Here is a 19,586-nt window from a genome sequence, read left to right on the forward strand (position 1 = left end):
AAGATATTCCTAAACTGATAACGTAAATGACTATGGGTTGGCAAAAAAACAAAAACAAATAGTGAGAGTGGAGTGAGTTCTGACTTCCTGTTGGCTTTCTTATTGACTTAGCTTGTGGGAAGCAGGGAACATCAGAAAATGCAGCATTGCATGGTGGTGCTGCAGTGGCCACAATTTTGCCTCACAATCTGTCTGAAAATCCTTAGAATTTCAATCCCACTGTCCTGGATTTTGGATGCATTAAGTTGGCCCATTTGAGGTACCAAAATTTTTTGCCCTATGATGCACTGTTTCCCCCAATTGAAGGTTACAAATCACAAATAGGAGAGTTTTAGTTGTATATATATGATTCATTCTATAAAGCAGGGGTCTCCAAAAGGGGTGGGATTCTACCTGGTTGGACCAGTTCTATAGAACCGGTTGTTACAATTCTACCCAGTTCAGAGAACCGGCAAATCGCACCATTTTCTGGTCCCATGCCTCCCCTCCCTACCCACTCACTCCTTACTTGGCATGCATGCCATCAAACTTGCCTGCGTTTGGTAAGTTGCTATTTTTCCTTTTTTTTTCTTCCAACCATCAGCTGTTCTACTATGCCGGAAAATTTGGAGTAGCTAGAAATCAGGAAATCTTTGGATTTCTTGCTTTCTAGCTAGTCTACAAGCAAAGCTGAACCTCCTTTAGGACTGAAGCTTCTATTTTTCAGTGCAGACTCAGGCAGCAGATTGCAGAAAGGTAGATCTCTGAGTGAATCTGTGACTCTGTGAGCAACTCAATTTGCCTGCCTGCTTTGCTTGATTTTGAGTAAAAGTTGCTCTTTTTTATAAAAAAATCAATATTTACATAAATATTTATATACAAGCCATGCCCAGTTAGTCACATGACCACTAAGCCACACCCACAAATTAGGCCATGCCTACAGAACCAGTTGTTAAGAAATTTGAATCCCACCCCTGGTCTCCAATCTTGGCAACTTTAAGACTTGTGGATTTCAACTCCCAGAATTCCTCAGCCAGAAAAGCTGGCTAGGAATTCTGAGAGTTGAAGTCCACAAGTCTTAAAGTTGCCAAGGTTGGAGACCCCTGCTATAGAGTGTAAAGGAGGAAACGTTGATAAGCCATTATATAATAAATACATAGAAACATGAGAGCCAGGACAGTGTGGTGGTTCCAATGTTAGATTAGATTTAGGGACATTCTTTAAGTGTACTTTCACCCATAGAACTTATAAAGTGACTGTAGCTTAGTCACTTTTTTCAGGCAACCTACCTCTTGCACTTTTGTGGAGATAAAAAGAGGAGATTGTCATGTAACTGCTTTAATTTCTTGAAGAAATGGTGGCATATATTCTAACAAAAAAATAAAATGAGCAACAATGGATGCATATTATAATTGTATTATTTTATCTCACTTGCTTGCCATCAGGCTACATATAAACAGCTGATTTTGATACTATTATTAATCTAATACTTATGTACTTTCAGGGAAGAAAATACCTATTCATTATGAATTCATCTAACTGTTCTTTGCGGAACGAATCTGATTTAATACAAACACTAATAGCAGTAAAAACAGGCCTTTATTTCATTAATTTCACCTTCACTACCACTATGAGTATATTGATAATTAATATTGTAAGACAGAATTACAAAATGAGGAAAGAAGTCAGATACTTCTTTCTTTGCCACCATCTCATTGGCTCTACTTTATTCTGTGCTTTTGGCGTTATAAGCAATGCAATACAAACATCCCAAGTGCAGACACTCTGGATCTGGATCATCTTCAGAGTACAAGCAGCAACTGCAGAATCTGTCCTCATTACTTTAGCTTTGATGGCTCTCAATACTTGCCTTGCAGTTTGCTGGCCTTTGAGATACTTGGCATTTGTGCACTCAGTGAAAAATAAAGTGACAGCTTCTATTTGGATTGGGACTATATTCAAATCTACATTATTGATCATTATTGAAGGTACAGAGCAAAACCCAGAGGAAATTTTTGAAGAGGAACCCTCTTGTCCTACTATGCTTGGTGGCAATTTTGCAAAAATATCTGGTCTTCTTCTCATATCACTTCTTGCAGCTGCCATAATGACTGGTTACATTTTATTGTGCAGAGAAGGAAAACTTTCTGGTCATTTTAACTCTTCAAATAAGAAAGCCAGAAAAACCATTATTATTCATGGCTTGCAAATGAGTTTTCATATTCTTCCACCTTTGATTATTGGAGCCATTGGAAAAGGAACAAAACACACAGAAATAAAATTTGGAGCTTTTGTGGTTTTCTCCTTTGCACAAAGCTTTAGTCCCATGGTTTATGGACTTCGTAATAAGGAAATACTGGAGAAACTATGCATCAGGAAAAAAGGAACTCGAGACAATAACTACTTGGTAAATAATAATAGCAACCCACTGCAGCTTCAAATGACTGAAAATCCAGTAAATGGAAAAACAATTTCTCTATGTAATGTATAAATGTCTCAAAGGTAAGTAATATATATAATAAATTGGGTGTTTATGTTTCTGAATATATTTCTGGATTATAACTCTTGGATACTTCAGAATTATATAAAACACATGCAATGATTCAACTCAACTGAATATATAGAGTTAAAAAGTTATATTGGGCATTTCAAGGCCAGTGAAATAGCCTAACCACAGCTCAGTAAAGATTCATAACCAACTTGGGAAAACAACAGCCAACTGCAGATTCCTCACTTATCTGAGAAAAGGGCAGCCAATTTGTTGGTTCACAGAAATACTGTTACTAAGAAACTAAAAAAGTCCCTGTCTTAATCAAATTGGTTTCTAAAGTGAAAGCAATTCTGTTAATGAATATTCTCTCTCTTATCTCAATTCAATGGATTATACTTTTAATCAAGGGCTTGGCTGACATACCCAGCTAGGATCTTGAAGTGCTACATTTTTACTTCAAAGAAGGATTGAACACAAATCCAGGTCTACGTAGAGTTCCAAGTCTCATTTTTTTCAGCCTCAAAACACTTTCAGACCACACTGTTCAATTGTGATGGTATTTGACTAGAAAGCAACCTTGAGGGCAGCAAGCTATTTTGTCTGTGTTGTCATGCTTTGATTTATATTTGTACTTTTTTTGTTTAATAAAATATTTGTTTAAATAAAAATGTTTCCTTTGGCGCACACACTCTCTCCTCTCTCTCTCCCTCCCTCCCTCCCTCCCTCTCTCTTTCTCTCTCCCCCCGATCTGGCTTTGTGAAGTTCTTTTGCAGAGAAGGTATCTTTGTTCAAGGAATGGATGTTCTTCTAAATATCATCAATCATTTGTTTCTCAGCTATTGTTTTTTTCATTGAAACAGAACATATTTCATTTTATTAAGATCCTAATTCTTAGATAAGCAATTTTTTTACTCTCTCATCAGTTTTTTTTAAAATCTGCTTTATTGATAGGCCATGGTCTCATGACAGCTATTTCGTGAAAACACTTATACCCATAATTTCAGATGTGTTTGTAGGCCCCAAACGTTTGGGAACTAGATATCCAAAATAATAATCCAAATATATATTCCTGTGTAGCTCTGCATTTGAAAGGCCTTTCAACATGTTCTTCAGAAATATGCTTCAAGCAATCTTGCATCATTATTACTGGCATTGGGAGTGAAGGCAGAGAGATAATTTAGTCTTCTTTCTCCTCTTCCCTCAATAACCTTCCTGGGTGAGATATATGTGAGGAAATGAATCATTTGCAGCAAGTCATGCACATTTGGAATTGATTAGCATTAGGAATTGATCTTTATACAATTAATTGTAATATTAAGGTAAAATTGAAACATTTGGTATAATTATGAATGAGAGACTGATTAGAATGCAATATGGTTGGTGGTTAGAATGCAATATTGCAGGCTGACTCTGCCCACTGCCAGGAGTTCGATATTGACCAGCTCAAGGTTGACTCAGCCTTCCAACCCTCTGAGGTCGATAAAATTAGGGCACAGATTGTTGGAGGCAATATGCTGACTCTGTATTCTGACCCATCCTTTACAAGTAGTGATAAGACATTTTCTCACGAGTACAACAAACCCCTTTTGATAACAGGGCAGTCACAGTCTTTTATTCATAGGGATAAACAAAAAAGCAAACATAATTAGTCCCAACAAACCTGGGTTTATCCAAGAAATCTGAATTGCTTGTATACTAGAAATGAACGGTTGTCTGAAATAACCGGCCACTCCCAAACCCTCCTATTTATTTCCCAGCCAGGGAGGAACTGGCTATCATCTGCATCTACCTCTCCCTGTGAGCCAACTTACTGTTTTCCTTTGCTCAACTCTCTTTTCCTCTCTGCACATATGCGCATCTGGGATGGGCTCCATCTGTTCCTCCCTCTCACTCAACTCAGGCCCCAACACAGCTGCCACTCCACCTGGGGGAGGACGGAAGGCCCCGGCACTGCCTCTGTCTCTGATGCTGTTTCCTTATCACAGCCTTCCAAAGGCTCCAGAGCTGGCCTAGGCTCTCCCTCCACCTCCTCCTCATCTGCCTCTGCAGCTATCTCTGCTGGCAGCCAATGGGCCACAACACTCTGTAAGCCACCTAGTTTACAGCCAAAGAGTGCTGTAAAGCATTATGAAGTGGTCTATAATTCTATGGCTATTTATTGACAAATCGATTTTGTTCCTCTCTCATAAAATGTATGACCAACATTTGTAAATGCAGGGCTCTCACTACTCGAAAGGAAACTAAGAAAGATAGTAAGAGTTTTTGCATCACACGCAGCCTTGACTAAAAGAAGTTGCATGTGGTTAGGTATTATCTGAGATTTACTTGGAAGTGTATTGCTGAAAAGTAATGGAACAAAAGCTGTTTGCATAGTATAAGTATAATTAGGAGAAATACTTCACTCCATCATATAGTTCACCTCATTCCAATCAAGTTTACCTAAGCCATGCAGATCCTGAGAGTTCAAGTTTTCTTCTCTTGTTTTTAAGTAGATGCTTTAAACAATTCTTTGGTGTATGTATACCATAAGCACAATTCTAAGAATATATTTATTATTCTGATCTCCCAGTCAAGGCTCAGACCAAGTATATGCCAAAAACTGCATTAGTTCTTCTGGTGAATGGCTTACATCCTGCCCTGAATGGAATGCACTCCTGTTGGTCTTGCTAGCAGCTAGATCATCTGGGGGGTATTCAGAACATATGGGCATACACACGCATAAATATATTTGATCAACCATAAAGAGTTGGGTGGCAATATTGTATAACAATAATAGACCCGGATAAAATATAATAAAATTATATTAAAACGGTATAACAAAATAAAATTGTTAAACATATGTAAAATTCTATTGTCACTGAATGTGACATAACTCATCCTGAGCATAATATTTAGTCTTCATTATTGCAAATCATATTCTGTTGTAATTTATGTTCATTAATAGCAGTGGAACAACATTTTGCTACATTATAGGAAATGTTAGTCGTATTGTCTTATAAGAGAAAAGCAAGATAAAACTTATATCAACATCCTGGCATATGTTCCAAAAAGGGAGATGAGCAGAACAACAAAACATATTGATGATTTCTGTGGAATTAGAATTGCTGACACAAGTTCTTCTGGAAAAAGGAACTTTGGCAAATTGCCATTGAGGATGGCTGAATGAAAACACCACGTCTGGCTTTTTAAAAGGTTCACTGCTGAGCAGGGAATGTGTATAGTTAATCATCTACTTGGTTCCCATCCAAATACTCCTTGATATGATGTGAAATTGAACTAACTTCATTGTGTTTTCTTCCTCAAGAAACCCAACCTTAATAATTTGAAACAGGACAATATCTGGTCAAGAGATATTGAGTCAAAGAAAGACCATTTTTGTATAACTGGGAGATACCTAGAACATTGAAATTGGTCAATCAAAACTAGAGGGATTGATCTAATTGGGAAAACATGGCACAGAATCTCAGGTGGAATTCTATAGTATCTAACATTTTAAATATAGTAAGGCTCCTGAAAATTCAAGCAGAAATCTTAGCCACAAGTCCAAGGCAAAAGATAATAGTTAATTATAATTCCTTTTTTATCTCTACTTGACAGTCTAAGCTAGTAGTAATTTGCCCCATCTCAGTGCCAGGCCTAAAGCCTGGTTTGATCAAGAGTATATAACAGCTAAGTAAGACATTATAGTATAAGGCCATCAATTATCAATAAAATCTTAGCCAGACTTCTCATTATAAGTTAACAGAACATTTAAAAACAAAGTATAAAACTTTCTTGACAACAAAGGAATGGGTGGTCCAGTCACTTCATGCTAAGAATTCTGTTCTTTTTTTGCAATTTCCAAACATAAGAACTGGAGCCAATCTCCTTAAGGAAACTATATTCCTGTTCAGCAATATAGTTTCAGGCCCTTTATAATGCATATAAGGAGCAACATAGCCTATTAAGCTTGAGTCTAGAAGAACCTATGATACTCTTTCTGATTGTCTCATTGTGACAGCATCAGAAATTCAAAAATGTTCACTGAAATTTGTCAAAACTCCCAGAGTGGATCCTATCTGCTGCAAAGCTTTTCAATACAAGATAGACTGATAGAGTCCTGTTTTGACTTTACTCTTTGCATACATAGTTCATACAGGATGTATCCCCCAAGACTGGAGCTAGGCCCATAATTTAAAAAGGAAAAGAAAAGAACTGGCTAATTATAAATGTATTAGACATCTAAGCATAACTTTGTTGGAAAATGCAAGACTGGATAAAGGAAGAATCCAGGGGTGGGATTCCATCAGTATAACAACTGGTTCGGTGATCACGCATGTACTCCGCATTACAAATAGCTCTAACACTTACATTCTACAGCAGTCCCCGTGAAGAAAACAGTTGAGGAGCGGCAAACCACTCTGCCGTGCGAATCAGCTGTGCTCTAAACAAAGGAAGTAAAGGACAGGAAAGAGCAGGGGCGGGGGGACATTCCCACATGCTTGTCGCAATGAACTGGAGCAAGGGTTTCGCCCAAACCGGTCCGAATCAGTAGAATCCCACCCCTGGAAAAATCTATATTAAATAGCAAACAAGCACATTTCAGGGCCATTAATTATGATATCTTCCTGGACTATTTTCAGGAGTCATGAATAATGCTTTATTGTCCACTCCAATGTGGGCAGTTCCAAACTATTGTTATATGGGAAGATTGGCCAACTCAGAAGAATTGAGGCCTTTGAACTATGGTGCTGGAGAAGACTCCTGCGAGTCCCTTGGACTGCAAGGTGATCAAACCGGTCAGTCCTAGAGGAGATCAACCCTAACTGCTCTGTAGAAGGCCAGATCCTGAAGATGAAACTCAAATACTTTGGCCACCTAATGAGAAGGAAGGACTCATTGGATAAAAGCCTAATGCTGGGAACAATTGAGGGCAAAAGAAGAAGGGGACAGCAAAGAGTGTGCTGGATGGACTCATTGAAGCAGTCAGCATGAGTTTAAATGGACTCTGGGTGATAGAGGCCAGAAAGGCCAGGAGGAATGTTGTCCATAGGGTCACGATGGGTTGGACACAACTTTGCAACTAACATGTTTGGACCCAACGGGAGTACTGTAGAACTTACCACTATAATATTTAACTATATAGAACTATCAGAATAGATTTTCTATCAGTTTGGAGTGAGTTATCATCAGAGATGAAGATTCAACTATACAACATCACCCTGGCCAGGCTAGAGATGCTGTGGAAATCTTGACCCAATGCCTGAAAGTTAAGAGATTCTGAATGGCATCTTTAAAAACACACAAAGAATGCTAGCAAAATATAATTTTTGATTAATCAGAAACACTCTGATCACCTTTCACTCTAGTTCAGGGTTGTCAAACTTGTGACCCACGGGCCAGATACATCATGTCTTGCCCAAGCTCATGCCCAGTTTAGCAAGGGGGGGGGGAAGTTGTGATATGTCACGTGATGCCATCGTGACAATGCAGGTTTGACGCTCTAGCAATTGTTTGATGGGAGCATGCCTCTTGTAAGCAAGTAGGTCCATGGCATAAGGGGTCATCCTGGGCTTACGATATCTGTTAAGGCTATGGCCAGGTAAAATATTGCTCGGTTATATTTATATACCAGTTGCAGTTTTTCATGGATTATGACTTCCTATCAACTATGACTCATAGCTTTATTACCAAATTAATATAATTTCACACAGAAGACTTCGGCTGCTTATTTCCCATGCTGATACTGGCTCTAAATGAAATTGACAATAATGCTGGCTATATGTTTTGTCTGAACAGAAATTGCCACAATCTCTGATTGGCAGCTTCCCCTGCTTCTATACTGCCCTTTGTGCTGAGAAAGCAAATAAAACTCCATGCACAGTAGAGACACTGCTTACTCACAATGATTATTTCTACCAGCAGACCAGTGGGGTGAGAGATACATCACATTTTCATCACCCTTGTTCTCAGTTGATTTAAAAGAAGAAACTGATACATTTGTTGATTTCACTTTAGCTCTTGTTCTCATTCCAAAGAGATGCCTTCTCCCAGCATCTGGCTTTTTAGGATAACTTCAACAAGCAAAAAATATTACTAGATCTGGTCTAGGGCAATTGGGAAAGAAGGAGGGCATTGGTTTATCACTTGTGAGGAAGAGATGTGGGGGTTGCTAGCAAATGCATACACAAGACATAATCCTCCTGTCTTCCAATCTTCCAATAGGAGTGGAGGCATTGCCTGCAATGAACTGAAGCACAGCAGACAGCCTGCACAACACTGTTTGTTCCAGATGAATCTGAAAAACATTACTTTTGACACAGAACAAGGGAAAAGAAGGAGGGGTCGGATTCACAGCAGGTCAGGAGTAGCTTGAAGTTAATGCCACATATTCATGACTTCCAGAATTAGTAACTAGGCTATCCTTGAGCTAGGAGAAGCAGATGAAGCCCTAAACTATTATAAGATACTCTATGTGATGCTGCCTTTGAAAATGACCCAGAAACTACAGTTGATAGTAATGTAGCTTGTTTATAGCCTCCTGGTTTCTAGCCCTGTGTCTTAACCACTGGACCAAACCACCTCTGTAATTTAAAATGTTATGCTTCTCTCTGAAGCTTAGGAAACAATGAAGAAGTAGCTTTGAATATTGTGGTCAAATTAGGTAGGTTATGTATGTAAGAGACATAATGCTGGGTGAGCAAAAGACTCAGAGAAACAACTCTCTTATGGGGTGTGCATAAGACATAAGAAGATTGATAAGCAAAGCCAAAATGGGAAAAAGGCTATGGAGGAAAAATTGTGAAGACAAACTCGGGACTTCTCATTCTAGTAATCTAGCATGAGAATCTTATCTACTCACATTTTCATGCTTTCAAATGCAAACTATTAGGTTTAGACACTGGGGCAGGTAACAGGAGCTCACCCCATTGCATGGCGCTTGGGTCTTGAACCTGGGCTGTCAGCTTTCAGCCTAGCATCTTAACTGCTGAGCCATTGCACCCCTTAATTGAATTAATGTTTAAACAATTGTACACATAATTAAAACGTTTATTTCCCATAGATTTAATAGTTTCCCCCTTCTGACAAACAAAAGATATAGTTCTGCAGCAATTTTTGGTAGGAGGATTTAGGCCCCCAGAGCAAGTATTTGTGTTAGAAGTTCTAACATATGGCATATAGTGATAGCGATTTAGAAAGTCTGTACATTTGGAGATAGGCTGTCCAATTTCATATACTTGTAGTGAGGATAGGAAATATAATGAAAGCAAAACATGGAAATATAAGCATAGTTTCAAACAGGTCTTCTATTACATGTGGTATTAAATACTTCTGGTATTAGGTATTAAAAGGAATTAGGGAAGTCCCATGGGTATAGCAAGCATTTGCATTACAACTGTTTAAGGGAGAGACATAAGAGAAAGAAGTAAAACTAATACAAAAGCTTTTGAAGGCCTAGTATTTTAACATCAGTTTATGCATTATATATTGAGCTTATGCATTATGCATTATACATTGAATATATATATATATATATATATATATATATATATATATATATATATCATGTAATATATATTATATATTCAGTCAAGGCCATGCCTATGTTACTCCATGTTAAATCATCCTATTTATGCCAAGACTCAGCAATTTAGATCAGATAAACAGAAGCTGAAGGTATTGACCCCATATAGAAGGTGGTAGTTTAGTGATGCGGTTATATAACATTGTTAAGAAACTTTTCCAGAAAACCCATTACTGGAATAAAGGAAAGGGATGCGATCTTTGCTTGAGCTGTGGGCAAGGCATCCAGACAAGGGTCCAAAGGTGAACAAAGTTTATCATTAGCATGCTAAAAGCACAATCCCTGAGTATTTAGATCAGCATTGTTGAGACTGTGCTTAGAATATTATAGGATGGAACTTGTTACATAGGATTGCATGCACAGTAAGTAAAAGTGGGAAGTAGCAACTAACCAGTGAATGGAATTATAATCTTAGGCTTCAGCAAACTATACAAATAGCTTGGTGTAAAAATATCTTGGGGATCCTCTTTTGCTGAAGCTATCAATGAGATGCTCCTGTGCTTCTGTGCAGAAATAAAGTATTTGAATTCCACTTTCCTTGACTCTGTGTGATTCATTGGCCCATTGTGCCTGGTGAATGAACCCAGTGTTGGCACTGGGTCAATAGTTTGGAGATGCCTCCTTCCATTCCAGGTTTTAATGCTTAAATGGCTTAACCAAAAGAATTAGGTTAAAAGAAGGTAAACATAATTTTATTCTTTTTATGTTTTATATTATACATCTCAAACAATATACATAATTTTCTCTCTACTGTTTTTTCCCAACCTATGAAATGGATTGGGTTAAAAGAGAATGACTGGTTCAAAATCCACCATTTTTCTTTCATTCTAACCTTCCTTTAGACTAGAATTCAAGCTTCCACTTCCTGGTCCAGGACCTTAATCATTGTACTAAACTGGCTCTCACCTTATTAACAACAAAAAGACTCCAATGTTATTCAGATGCTGTGCGAACTTATCCTAATAAACCTCATATGCTGTGCATTAAAAGCTATCTGGAAGCTGTCTGAATCTGAGTCTTTCATGTTGCAGTTTCTTTTGCTATTTTCATGTAGCTATTTTGCTAGAAGGAAAAGATTCTTGATCAACCATTGCTTCAAGTAGGGCCTGGCTCTGAGAGGATTGTAAGTAGTCCTGTCTGGGCCCAGGATAAATATCTCAAATGAGAGTGCTGGGGCTTCGGCTTGGCTTCTAGTCCCCAGTTTCAGCACTGATAACCGAAAGATGAAAAGCAAGAGTAAAAACATACTGAACATTTATTCCTTTTCGGCTGCTACTGCAACAGCAATTGCCTTGAGACGTGTGAGGGTCTGGGCAGCAAAATATGGATGACCACCAGCCAACCAGTGGTTAAGTTATCTGTACTGCTGCTTATGCCCTCCGATGCTTTGAATTCCCACAGTCCAGCTATGAAGGAGAACCAGCACTTGCTGGGAAAGCTGTTCTGGCTTCCAAGGATCTTGCTTTCAATGCATATGGCGCTGCTCAAGGGTTGGCTGATCCAGGAGTGCCATCAGAGCTAGAAATAGTAACAGGAGCAGCAGTGGCTCCTAATAGAATAACAGAGTTGGAAGGGACATTGGAGGTCTTCTAGTCCAACCCCCTGCTTAGGCAGGAAACCCTACACCATTTCAGACAAATGGTTATCCAACTTTTTAAAACTTATTTATTTATTTGATTTGTCAATCGCTTACAAGATAATAGGTATAAGTATATACATAGTTATGAATACATGAAACGGGTACATATAAGTAAAATAGAAGAAACAATAGGACAGGGACGGTAGGCACGTTGGTGCACTTATGCATGCCCCCTACAGACCTCTTAGGAAAGGGGTGAGGTCAACAGTAGACAGTCTAAGGTTAAAGTTTTTGGGGTTTGGGGAAGAAACCACAGAGTCAGGTAGAGTATTCCAGACATTGACCACTCTGTTGCTGAAGTCGTATTTCCTGCAATCAAGTTTGGTGCAGCTAACCTTGAGTTTGTATCTATCGTGTGTTCTTGTGTTGTTATGGTTGAACCTGAAGTATTCATTGACAGGTAGGACATTGCAATGTATGATTTTATATACCATACTTAGATCAGACCGAAGACGGCGTAATTCAAGGTTTTCTAGGTCTAGAATTTCAAGTCTGGTGGCATAAGGTATTCTACAATGAGTAGAGGAGTGAAGAACTCTTCTTGTGAAATATTTCTGGACTTTCTCAACTGTGCTAATATCAGATACGTAATGTGGGTTCTAGACTGATGAGTATTGAGTATTCGAGTATTGGTCTAGCAAATGTTTTGTATGCTCTAGTTAGTAGAGTGACGTTACCAGAGAAAAAGCTACATAGGATTAGGTTAACAACTCTTAATGCCTTTTTGGCTATGTAGTTACAGTGGGCTCTAGCACTTAGATCATTAGAGATGAGTATTCCAAGGTCCTTTACAGAGCTTGGATCATCAACAAGATCTTGACTATTCAGCTTGTATTTTATTTTCTGATTTTTTTTTGCCAATATGTAAGACAGAGCATTTATTTGTTGAGATTTGAAGTTGCCATTTTTTTTGACCATTCTGATACATAGTCGAGGTCTTTTTGAAGGGTAGCAATATTGTCTGTGGTATTGAACAGCTTTATTAAACAACTTCCAGTGTTGGAGCATTCATAACTTCTGGAGGCAAGTTGTTCCACTTATTAATTTTTCTAACTGTCAGGAAATTTCTTCTTAGTTCTAAGTTGCTTCTCTCCTTGATTAGTTTCCATGCTTTGCTTCTTGTCCTGCCCTCAGGTGCTTTGGAGAATAGCTTGACTCCCTCTTCTTTGTGGCAGCCCCTGAGATATTGGAACACTGCTATCATGTCACCCCCTACTCCTTCTTTTTGGTTGCTCTTCTCTCACTCATACTCTCCTTTGTACTGGGCACTATTGCTTCCTTTGGGGTCCTGTTACTAGTAGGCTACCAGGTTGAAAAAAAAAAACACAGCTATAACAAGCTACAGAAAAGTTGTCTTGCTGCCATCTAGTGGTAAAGTAGAGTTTGCAGCCAAGATAAAGTCTCCATATCTTCTGAAGGTAGCAAGGAATGGACAGGAAGCCAAGAGTGGTTGGCATCCCTGTGCATACAAGTCTTAAGTCTATGCTATTCATTTATTTATTTATAAAATTTATTGGCAGCCCATTTTACCATAGGGCAACTTACAATCATAGACATATACTTAGATAAAAAACATAAATAAAGTAAAACCATTAAAATCCTTAAAAGGGAGGGGAGGGCAGGGGGAGGTGGGAATCTGTTGTTAATTAACCACTACAGTGGTGGTATGCTACTGGTTCGGACTGGTTCCACTGAATCAGTAGTAAAAAAATCTGACAATCAGCTGAGAGAATAAAGACGACAAAAGTGCAGGAGTGGCCCTTCCACCCGCCCCTGCGCTTTTCTCTTCTTTATCCTCTCAGCTGATTGGTGCTGTAGGTCTCAGCTGGTATGGGGAAAGCTGTGCATCGGCGTTAGGCAAAACACGCCCAGCAAGCCACGCCCACCAAACCAGTGGTAAAACAATTTGAATCCCACCACTGAATCACCACCACCACTATGCTTTTCCCCTTGGGGGCTGCAAGCTAACTGGCAGAGCCAGGTCTTCAGGCCTTATGAAAGGATAGGAAGGTTAGGGCCAACCCCATATCAAGGGGCAAGATGTTCCAGAGGGCAAGTGCAAATGCAGAGAGGCTCAATTGTGGTTGTAAGTTGAAGACTAGCTATACATCCAATGTTCCCCACAACAATTATTTGAGGTAGATTGGGCTGAGAAAGAGCAACTGGTCCAAAGTCACTCTGATTGTTTTATTGTTTTAAATTGGAAATAATTGTATAACACCATCCTGCCATCTCAATAGACCCAACTAAAGACTATACAAGTGATAATCATGCTGGAAAAAAATAACTTTTGATTATTTTATAAAGAGCCTGACATCACGCAGAAAAAAATGCAGGGCAGAAGGACGGGTCAAGGTTGTTCACAGGAATAGAAACTAAGTTTGTTTTCAGAGTACAAAAATCAGGCGTGAAGAATATACACAAGTAAGGTGTGAAGAATATGAATTTATAAATGCAAAAGGTATCTGCTAGTCTAAGAGCAGAAGAATGTCTAAGTATAAAATATTATTTTTAATTAAATGTTAGAGACACCTGTTGCTTATAGCATACTCTGAGAAATACAAAACTAATCTGATGCATTTGAATTTATTTTTTATAGCCATCAACCTCAAGGTCTGCCAAATGAATTTCAGTACATTTTCCAAGAATAACCAATGAGATGTCACACATCCTGCTAAGAAAGGCTTTTAAAGAATTATTTTAATAATTATGTTATGATCAAAAAATTGATTACATTGCAAACAACAAGCAGAAAAAATACATTAAATTTTTATCTGACTTTCTAAAAACATTATTTTCGTTAAAAATAATGAGTTGATATGTTGCAAAGCAACAATTATCCATTAGCATTATATTTATTTCAAAAAATGCCGTTGGATTTTACAAGGCTTTTGTAAAAAGTCTTAGAAAACAAATGTGTTGCCCCACATACCCAAAAAATGGATTACTGGAAGTGGTGGCGAGCAATTTCACTTTTTGCCTTGTGCACATGGAAGTTGTGTCATTGACTACACCTTTCATAGCAGTAGTTTTATGACAGTAGCCATGATCTGCTCTCAAAATTCTGTATGTACCTCCCAAATTTTGCTTACTTCTGGTTTGAATCTCTTGTTCCCCAATACCCCGATCTATTCTCGTGACTAAGGTTTGTGCTTTGGACTAGAGCAGGGCTGTCAAACCTCTGGCCCATGGGCCGGATGCATCACACGCTGGCCACACCTATGCCCAGTTTAGCAAAGGAGAAAAAAGTCCCAATACGTCATGTGACGCCACCATGACGCCGTGAGTTTGACACCCCTGGACTAGTGGGAAACTGTTCTGTTTCTATTCTCGATCTTATTGCCTGATGAAAGCATTCTGAAAAGTTTTCATCTGAAAATGTTCTCTTTCCCTTTTCAGGTATAGAAGCTAACCAGGCATGAAGTTGACTTTTATTAGGGGCAAAAAGGCAGGCATATGTTACAGTCCACACTGGGAAGTGAATATTTTCTTCCACTGTATCTGAAAGCAGCAAGCTAGCTGAGGGGTAAGGCACATTCTGTGTCAGAGGTCTCCAACCTTGGCAACTTTAAGACTTGTGGACTTTAAGACTTGTGGACTCCCAGAATTCTCCAGCCAGCACAGAATTGTGTCCTTCAAAATGTCATTCTTGTAAGGTGACTGTATCATTATGTCTATCCTACAATTCTCAGAGCCAATTCAGCAATGGAGATTTCTATAGGTGGTCCTCAATTTACAACCATTCACTTAGTGATCATTCAAAGTAACAATGGCACTGAAAATAGCGACCGGTTTTCACACTTAAGACCGCTGCAGCATTTCCATGGTCATGTAATGAAAATTAGGGTGCTTGATAACAGGCATTTATTTGTGACAATTGCACTGTCTCTGAGTTATGTGATCCCTATTTGTAGCCCTCCTACTTGGTTTCTAAAAAGCAAAGTCAATGGGGGAAAACAGATTCACTAAACAACTGCATGATTTGCTTAATAACTGTGGCAAAAACATTCGTAAAATGGGGCACAAGTCACTTACATTTTCAAAACTTTGAAAATGTTAGGCTTACTGCTTTGGCATCTTTCATTTAAAACTTTTTATTCTGTGCATGTTAACTTTATGTGCTATATAAATATCTCGTTGTGTTGAAATGATTAATTAAAGAAATAGAAACCAATAAAACAAATTTAATGGAGTTAAACTACTTATTCAAACAACTTTTGGAGCTCTATTTTGACACTTTCAATAATAGTTGAGAGACATGATAGTTTGTTAGCAGACAATTCCTGTTGCTTGTTTAAGAAGGAAAATGAAAGCACTTAATATAGCAACTGTTTCTATAACTCTGCTAGTTGGTGGCCTTCTGACTGCAACCACCAAGTAGAAAAATGTTTCAGTGGTGCTGCTTATGACCCGACTTTTCTGGAAAGAAGGACGTGCAGTACTCTTTTTATTCTGAGACAAGTAAGTGCTTTGCTCTTTTAGGGTGTTCATGGCATAATTTTTGCTTTAGTGCTATTTGCTTTCCCTAAGTTTGTCCCACTAGGTCTGTTTTAATACTTAAAATTAGCAAACAATTGTAAGGTTCACATGTCACTGCAAATTTTACATGATTATGTGTTACTGTGTTATTTTAATTTTTGCAAACTACTTGCATCTTCTACTTTTCTTTTATAGAAATATGGCTTGATATGGTTTTAATAATAAATATATTTAATTTGAGAGCCACCTTGTGAAGGGATGAAACACACCAGGCTAAAAACTCAGAGACTGTATGGTCCTGTCATAGACACAAGCTATTCAGATTACTTTGCGTGGGCCCCTTTCTCTTAATACTAGGAAGGAAGATGGCCATAGCAAGCAATTTCTGAAAACATTGCTTAAAAAAATTATAAAAAGGTATTCATGCAGCACCCAGCAGTCAAGAGTGACTTGAAAGTACAGAAAAACTTCCTTAACTTTAATGAACTGTAATGTTTGTTAATATATTGTACAATACACTCATTTTACAATATGCTGATTTTATGATCTTTAGTGACAAGCCACATATGATATAATTGTTGCATTATTTATTAAATAAATATTTAATGGTATTTATTAAATAAATAATAAGTAATGTAATTATAGCATAACTCTCATGCTTATTTTATTTTTTTTAACAATAATGGCATACCGAAGAATTTAAAAAGAAATCGTCAGTGTCAAATGATATGCATTCAGTTGAAAATAATTTGCATTTTTCACTTTAAATACTGTGTTATTAAGTGACTCCTGGTTTGGTGTGAACCTTTGTGATACATTTGAGTATTGTGTATCATGTAAGTTTGTAATAAGGAACCTCTGAGCTTTATGTAACTTAGGGCCTTACCGAGTGTAAATCTAACATGGTAACAACGGATTTTAAACTTTTTTTAGGAAAATCTGTTCAAAGGATATTATTAAAATGTACAATACCTAGTTAACTGTGGTTTCATAATGTGCTTGATGATCTCATGTAAGATAATTGATACCTTTGTTGGCCCATCCCAATGCTGGTTTTGTTCACCAGTGTGATGGACCAATAAATTCAAGCAGGGTAGACAAAAGTAGAATTTAAACTGTACTATGTCTGCATTGGTTAACGTGACATGAAATTAAAAAGGTGTTGCAGCAACAGTACAGAAATTCCGTTGCTGCAAGTCATGTGTAGTTTTATTTTTCTCATTCCATTTAATTTTGACACTACCCTCTAAATAAATATTCTCATTTTAAAACATTAAATATCTGCTGTGCTAAGTCTGCAGTTGTCAACATGACCCTGGGAAATTTTTTATCTATTCTACATAATACATTGGTGTCATCGGATTATGAGTTATCCATCTTGATTCTTCTTCATATTCTTGAAATGCTTCCACTGGTGATGTCAGAATCTGTAAATAGAAATAGGGTATAATTAAAATGCTGGGTTTTGTGGAGTTTGATGTTCAAATTATGAAGTTGAGGACAATAATGAAGTTCAGAGCTTCTTAGAAGAGTTAGGAAATCATAAATTTATAACCCAACCCATGTTACACTTTTCCATAACACTGGAGAAGATATTGTAAGCAAGGCCTCAAATTTTATATGACTATGCTATAATTTCTATCTTAAGCAGCAATAAAATAAAAGACTTTAGGATTCTTTATTATTTTTCATTTATCGCAATCTTTACTTGTTTAAATAGAATTATTCTTCTTTATAATGTAAATGGAAAGCTCAGGCTGTTCTTATTTAATTCATGAACAAATATGCTGAAGATGGAGCAAATATTTAATGTTAATGCTTTTTGGAGGGGTTTGTGACAGCATATGTACCAAAAGGGTTTTCCAGATTAACTATACTAGTGAAATAAATACATTGGTGTTTGATTTAAGATTCACTGGATCTGATACATTCGAAGATTATTTTGTAGAGAATTAGAAATAAGAGCACTTTTGAAAAATTCCAGGAGACTTGTGTTTTGTAAGTCAAGAGAGAATAAAGCCTATAACCGCTTTGTAATCCTTTGTAATGGAAAGGATTTCATTCTTCGCTAGTCAGGTAGAATTTTTTCCTTTCTATTAACAGTTTGGTCTTAGTGGTCCTCATAAGCTGTTCCATTCCTCCCTATTTTTCCCAAGAGGAAATTCTGACAATAAATAGAAAGCAAGACTATTCTATTCCAGACAGTTTTTAAAAAACAATTATTTTTTGCTGTTCTATTTCCATCATCTATATTTTATGCGATGTGTACAGTACGCTTCTGTTTAACAAAAACAAATTTGTTTTTAAGATCCTGTCTTCATTTTTAAAAATCTGTTCCTGCTGCCATTCGGTGTATCTAATGCAATGAAACAAGATAACATGCTATTAATTTCAAAAGCAAGAGAAAAGCTTTTTTTAAACGGGGTTTGTGACAGTGATTGGCTTTTTGTTTGTGGTTTACTTTAATTATTTTTTAAAACGTTAGATCTGGATTGTTAAAACTGAGAGTACTTCAGTGGCTGCTCTGACTTCCATGATGCCAAAACATCAGTGTACCACGATAGCAGAGATAGCCTATGAATAAAAAGAATGTCAAAAACAACAACAAACAAGAAGCAGCATCTTAGCTTAAGAAGGTTGGAATGCAGCTTGGAATTCTACTATGAATTCAGCCTGATTGTGGCCAATCTGCTTTTTTTTTTTTTTACTCCAGGAAGCATATATTAGTATATATCACTTAAGTCATCTTAGTATTTTTAGGTCACTGTTTTTTTCAGGACTAACATTTATGGTCATTCTCCATGGCATAGAACAGTGAAGAAGACTATGATGCTTCATTTTCTAGCAGGCGCTGATTTTAAGAACTCTTTAAGGATGGAAAGGCATTTTGAAGCATAAGCTGTATTGCAAAATAGCTTCCGTTTATGCCTTGCAGATATATTTAGCTGTAACCTTGCTTGTGGTTAAGCAGGGTGCAACACAGATGTAAACAGCTGATTATGCAGCCGGACCTGATGTGCTTGTGATTTTGTCAATAGGCTCAGCATTTCAGTAATCCACTGCAGAATTAGTGCTTTAACAATGGTGGTCTCGCCTCTTACATCCTTAACAACAACAGCCACAACAGAGAAAATTATTTGTCGTAAAGAAAATAGCAAAAAGAACAATAGTACTAGAGAGCTAGGACCTAATACGTACTATGTGAAATCTTCATTCATCAAGAAGGGTATTGTGGCGGATTTTCTTTCCGATCTTTTTTTCTTTTTTAAAAAAAAGGAATCTTCTGTTTTTCTCAGTAGGAGATGGCTGTGATTAGTAGAAAGGGATCTGCAGACAGGTTTTTGCCGGAAAATCTGCCATACTTCAAAGCTGCCTTGATGAAGAAACTGGAGCTTTGCTGAACACAGCATAGTAACAATTTACCTTGCATCATC

At 37.5% G+C, this 19,586-nt stretch overlaps 1 protein-coding gene and 1 long non-coding RNA gene across 2 annotated transcripts; one reads left to right on the forward strand and one right to left on the reverse strand.

The window, feature by feature from the left end:
- Window positions 1-1,478: 1,478 nt before the first annotated feature.
- On the forward strand, window positions 1,479-2,470 carry LOC113436943 (putative G protein-coupled receptor 148). The gene has a single exon (XM_026701681.2). It carries the CDS (start codon window positions 1,505-1,507, stop codon window positions 2,468-2,470), a length of 966 nt encoding a protein of 321 aa, XP_026557466.2. The 5' UTR covers window positions 1,479-1,504.
- An 11,993-nt stretch (window positions 2,471-14,463) lies between these two features.
- LOC148125865 (uncharacterized) lies at window positions 14,464-19,550 on the reverse strand. The gene is made up of 2 exons (XR_015743577.1): window positions 19,351-19,550; window positions 14,464-17,579 (listed from the first exon to the last, which is right to left on the reverse strand). It is a non-coding gene; the product is annotated as an uncharacterized LOC148125865 (long non-coding RNA).
- Window positions 19,551-19,586: the final 36 nt, after the last annotated feature.

Source organism: Pseudonaja textilis, chromosome 4 (assembly GCF_049901715.1).
Source record: "Pseudonaja textilis isolate UNSWEBS1 chromosome 4, rPseTex1.2, whole genome shotgun sequence".
NCBI classification, from domain to species: Eukaryota; Metazoa; Chordata; class Lepidosauria; order Squamata; family Elapidae; genus Pseudonaja; species Pseudonaja textilis.